The following is a 5,801-nucleotide window of genomic DNA, read 5'->3' as shown; positions in this document are numbered from 1 at the left end:
GGGCGAGGGAGGCGTGGGGAGAGGGAAACGTGGGGAGAGGGAGACGTGGGGAGAGGGAGACGTGGGGAGAGGGAAACGTGGGGAGAGGGAGGCGTGGGGAGAGGGAGACGTGGGGAGAGGGAAACGTGGGGAGAGGGAGGCGTGGGGAGAGGGAGACGTGGGGGGAGGGAGGCGTTGGGAGAGGGAAAAGTGGGGAGAGGGAGGCGTGGGGAGAGGGAGACGTGGGGGGAGGGAGGCGTGGGGAGAGGGAGGCGTGGGGGGAGGGAGGCGTGGGGAGAGGGAGGCGTGGGGGGAGGGAGGCGGGGCTATTTCATTGTTATCAGGAAATGATAGTATAGAAGCGTACACACGGAGCCGTTTGACCCCCAGAGCGCTCCGTTTGCAAATCTATCCACCTTGGGACCCGTTATCGTTTGCGGGGTCTGTTTCTGTAAACGAAAAGGCTACGCAAGAGAAACTATGCGGAACCCGTTTCGTCCTCGTGTAAACGGGGTCTGAGTGTGTGTAATTCAATATTCATGTGATTGAGTGTTATTGATCTGTCAGACTGATCGACTGCTGCTGTCACACACTCTGTAATCAAGACTTGCTGTTGGACAGCTGTCTGATCAGTGTGTGTGTGTGTGTGTGTGTGTGTGTGTGTGTGTGTGTGTGTGTGTGTGTGTGTGTGTGTGTGTGTGTGTGTGTGTGTGTGTGTGTGTGTGTGTGTGGTACCTGGGTATATTGAGGAAGATGAGCCCCTCGATGTTGGGCAGCTGGACCTCCTGAGCGTCGACCTGCAGTTTCAGTTCTTTGTGGAGACTTCGGCTGCAGCTGATCTTCTGCAGACCCACTTTCACATACACACCTTTATTATGGAACCTGGGGGGGGGGGGGGGGGGGGGGGGCATGCAGGGGTTATTTACAATAGACATGTCCCGCTCTGGATAAAGTTATATATTAAATGATATTGATGATAGAAACCTGCTGGTGAATTTGTCCGGCTCGTCCTCGCGGGCCTGGTGGAAGTCGAGGCTCAGCTCGGCGTCGATGCCCAGACCGAAGTAGTTGTTCATCTGAACAATCTGAGAGAAACAGAGACAGGGCATCAAGGTAAAGTGAGACAGATATTTTAAAAGTGTGCTTTCATTCTAAAAAAAAAGACTAAAAAATCAATTTGATACAAAAAAAATACAAGAATAAAATAAATTAAACTATTCAAGCTTTAACCATTTTCAAAATTGCAGACCAAATTAAAATGTATTTTTCCTTTCAAAATAAAAATGTTTTCAATATAAATATTCACAGTCATAGGGCTATATGTATTAAGTATATCACTTTAATAATGAATACTGACCTTGGGGGGCTCCAGGAAGCTGTGAGCGTCCTCAGAGAAGTGCTGAGCGTCCAGCAGGATGGTCCATCGGTCCATCAGAACCTCCTCAGCCTCGTCGACTGACACCAGGATGTGAGGGGGGTCCTCCCCGCTGTAACCTGAGCCCCAACGAAGCACCCGGGCCAGGTCGTTACCTACAAGGTTCAAGGCTTTGATTGTCATGTGTTCAGAGCTACATCCGAAGATCTGAGGGCACCGGCTCCTCCCACAGAGCAACACAATACAAAGAATACACACACACACACACACACACACACACACACACACACACACACACACACACACACACACACACACACACACACACACACACACACACACACACACACACACACACACACACACACACACACACACACACACACACACACACACACACACACACACACACACACACACACACACACACACACACACACACACACACACACACACACACACACACACACTTTTTTCCTCGATAAATATGACTCTTTTTGTTATTGAGGGTAATAAACTCTGTAGGTGTTACGCCCTCACCTGTCCCCAGAGGAACGATGCCGATGGGGGGTTCCCTGCAGACCATCTTGTGTCTCACGGCTTCCAGGACCCCCAGCACCCAGCCGATGGTCCCGTCCCCCCCGCAGACCAGCACCCGAAACCTGGGGACCTCCCTGAACGTGTGCAGGCTGCAGAAGAAGAGATTTGATGACATATAACAGAAGAAGAGACGTCTGTAATCAAAGTCTGTAACTTCATTTTATGAATAATTGACTGTATGTAAAATGATATGATGACTATTTAAATAATAATAATAATAATAATAATACGTTTATTTAGCACCTTTCACAGGACTATAATTCACAAAGTTCTTCTCAAGAAAGAACAAAAGGTAGCTAGGTAGCTGGTAGGTAGGTAGGTACGTAGGTAGGTAGGTAGGTAGGTAGGTAGGTAGGTAGGTAGGTAGGTAGGTAGGTAGGTAGGTAGGTAGGTAGGTACGTAGGTAGGTACGTAGGTAGGTAGGTAGGTAGGTAGGTAGGTAGGTAGGTAGGTAGGTAGGTAGGTACAGATTATATAAATGTATGCAGCTCAGCGTCCTCTCTGAATAAACAGGGGGGGGGTCATGCAGAGTAATTATTTTACTATATTATTTACCATAAATACAACAAAAGATTAGCAGGTTAGACCCAGCACTAAAATCATTTTGTGTCTGAATTGTAAAAATAAATACATGAATGTGTATTGGGGGTCATGAAAGGAACAGACACCAGAACACATCACACACATCTCGAGTAGAAACTAAAGCCAATGTAAAAACAGTCTCAAGTCCCTCCAGGTAGATTTCATCATAAACTGAACTGGTAATCTTAGAAGGTAAAATATATTTAGTAGGAACTAAATCACACTTAAATTTTAGGGCTGTACCCGAATATCCGAATATTTGGTCGTTGGCCTACTATTCGGTTTTCAATTTCGTTATTCGGATATTCTTTTTTTTTCATTTGTCCTAAATGTATGCTATCAATAAAGGCGAATTGCCACATTCTTATACTATATTTATACTTTTTCATTGCATAGTTAAAATGCGGAAATATATACATTCTCAGCTTGGGCGCCTGACATCGCTTTCACTCACAGCGTCACGAACGTCACGCTTCACTTTGCTTCACACACCTGAAAACTGAAAAGACTTCAGCTGTCCGGGACCATTTTAAATCTGACGACGATGAGACGAAGGCAGTGTGCCAAATATACAATATGAAACTGGCCCACCACGGCGGCTCAACAACTATGAAGTCACCTGCATGCTGTGAGTAGTAGCCTAGCTTAGTTTAGCTGTTGTCCAGTTGCCATGGTGAAGCCGCTTTATCCGCCGTTCAAACAGTAACGTTACACGTGACAGAAATGCGCCGAATATTCGCTGCTGATTACTACCGAATATCCAGAGCCCGAAAAATGGTATTCGGGACGGCCCTATTATATTTACTTTAATTTTTTTAAAGAAATTAAATGCATTGCGTAAATTCTTTGGACAAATATAGAGTGTGTTTGATTCAGGTGTGTTTGATTCAGGTGTGTTTGATTCAGGTGTGTTTGATTCAGGTGTGTTTGATTCAGGTGTGTTTGATTCAGGTGTGTTTGATTCAGGTGTGTTTGATTCAGGTGTGTTTGATCTCAGGTGTGTTTGATCTCAGGTGTGTTTGATTCAGGTGTGTTTGATTCACGTGTGTTTGATTCACGTGTGTTTGATTCGGGGTGTGTCTGATCTCAGGTGTGTTTGATTCACGTGTGTTTGATTCACGTGTGTTTGATTCAGGTGTGTCTGATCTCAGGTGTGTTTGATTCGGGGTGTGTTTGATTCAGGTGTGTTTGATTCAGGTGTGTTTGATTCAGGTGTGTTTGATCTCAGGTGTGTTTGATTCAGGTGTGTTTGATTCAGGTGTGTTTGATTCAGGTGTGTTTGATCTCAGGTGTGTTTGATTCAGGTGTGTTTGATTCAGGTGTGTTTGATTCAGGTGTGTCTGATCTCAGGGGTGTTTGATTCGGGGTGTGTTTGATTCAGGTGTGTTTGATCTCAGGTGTGTTTGATCTCAGGTGTGTTTGATCTCAGGTGTGTTTGATTCAGGTGTGTTTGATCTCCGGTGTGTCTGATCTCAGGTGTGTTTGATTCAGGTGTGTTTGATCTCAGGTGTGTTTGATTCGGGTGTGTTTGATTCGGCTGTGTTTGATCTCAGGTGTGTTTGATTCAGGTGTGTTTGATTCAGGTGTGTCTGATTCAGGTATGTCTGATTCAGGTGTGTCTGATCTCAGGTGTGTTTGATTCGGGTGTGTTTGATCTCAGGTGTGTTTGATTCAGATGTGTCTGATCTCAGGTGTGTTTGATTCAGGTGTGTCTGATTCGGGTGTGTTTGATTCGGGTGTGTTTGATCTCAGGTGTGTTTGATTCAGGTGTGTCTGATCTCAGGTGTGTTTGATCTCCGGTGTGTCTGATCTCAGGTGTGTTTTTGATTCAGGTGTGTCTGATCTCAGGTGTGTTTGATTCGGGTGTGTTTGATTCGGGTGTGTTTGATTCGGCTGTGTTTGATCTCAGGTGTGTTTGATTCAGGTGTGTTTGATTCAGGTATGTCTGATTCAGGTGTGTCTGATCTCAGGTGTGTTTGATTCGGGTGTGTTTGATCTCAGGTGTGTTTGATTCAGGTGTGTCTGATTCGGGTGTGTTTGATTCGGGTGTGTTTGATCTCAGGTGTGTCTGATCTCAGGTGTGTGTTTGATTCAGGTGTGTCTGATCTCAGGTGTGTTTGATCTCCGGTGTGTCTGATCTCAGGTGTGTTTTTGATTCAGGTGTGTCTGATCTCAGGTGTGTCTGATCTCAGGTGTGTTTTTGATTCAGGTGTGTCTGATCTCAGGTGTGTCTGATCTCCGGTGTGTCTGATCTCAGGTGTGTTTTTGATTCAGGTGTGTCTGATCTCAGGTGTGTCTGATCTCAGGTGTGTTTGATCTCCGGTGTGTCTGATCTCAGGTGTGTTTTTGATTCAGGTGTGTCTGATCTCAGGTGTGTCTGATCTCAGGTGTGTTTGATTCAGGGTGTGTTTGATTCAGGTGTGTCTGATCTCAGGTGTGTTTGATCTCCGGTGTGTCTGATCTCAGGTGTGTTTGATTCAGGTGTGTCTGATCTCAGGTGTGTTTGATCTCCGGTGTGTCTGATCTCAGGTGTGTTTTTGATTCAGGTGTGTCTGATCTCAGGTGTGTCTGATCTCAGGTGTGTTTGATTCAGGGTGTGTTTGATTCAGGTGTGTTTGATTCAGGTGTGTTTGATTCACGTGTGTCTGATCTCAGGTGTGTTTGATTCAGGTGTGTCTGATCTCAGGTGTGTTTGATTCAGGTGTGTCTGATCTCAGGTGTGTTTGATTCAGGTGTGTCTGATCTCAGGTGTGTTTGATTCAGGTGTGTCTGATCTCGGGTGTGTTTGATTCGGGGTGCGTTTGTTTCTCTCACCCTGCCAGCGGGCCTCCGTTGGAGATGTCAAACACCTGGTGGGGGTTCAGGAGCTTCCTGAAGCCGTAGAGCAGATCTCTTCCTTTTAGACCTCCACTCCTCGGGTTCACAAACACCAGCAGAGGACAGACGTCCGGGGAGAGACAGTTCAGCTGAGAGAGGACAGGAAGAAGAATTAAAGGTCACCTATCACGCAAAATCCACTTCTCCATGTCTCCTCTACATCAACATGTGTCCCCTCTTCTTCATGTCTCTTCTACATCAACATGTGTCCCCTCTTCTCCATGTCTCTACATCAACATGTGTCCCCTCTTCTCCATGTCTCTTCTTCATCAACATGTGTCCCCTCTTCTTCATGTCTCTCCTACATCTACACGTGTCCCCTCTTCTTCATGTCTCTTCTACATCAACATGTGTCCCCTCTTCTTCATGTCTCTTCTACATCAACATG

General features: G+C 46.0%; 1 protein-coding gene across 1 annotated transcript in view; it reads right to left on the bottom strand.

The window, feature by feature from the left end:
- Positions 1-714: 714 nt before the first annotated feature.
- The window catches only part of dgkq (diacylglycerol kinase theta), a gene marked incomplete at its 3' end in the record, with an annotated part of 31,666 nt that continues 26,579 nt past the window's right edge, over positions 715-5,801 (bottom strand). The window contains exons 16-20 of the mRNA XM_079695876.1: positions 5,351-5,502; positions 1,895-2,043; positions 1,337-1,509; positions 964-1,064; positions 715-861 (exon numbers count right to left, since the gene is read on the bottom strand). Of these exons, the coding sequence (XP_079552002.1) occupies positions 715-861; positions 964-1,064; positions 1,337-1,509; positions 1,895-2,043; positions 5,351-5,502 (722 nt within the window). The remainder of the gene's footprint in view (positions 862-963; positions 1,065-1,336; positions 1,510-1,894; positions 2,044-5,350; positions 5,503-5,801) is intronic.

The sequence above is a fragment of the Notothenia rossii genome (assembly GCF_949606895.1).
Source record: "Notothenia rossii genome assembly, contig: scaffold_388, whole genome shotgun sequence".
Taxonomy (NCBI): Eukaryota; Metazoa; Chordata; class Actinopteri; order Perciformes; family Nototheniidae; genus Notothenia; species Notothenia rossii.
Note: the sequence above shows the minus strand (reverse complement) of the source record. Positions and strands in the feature narration are given on the sequence as shown.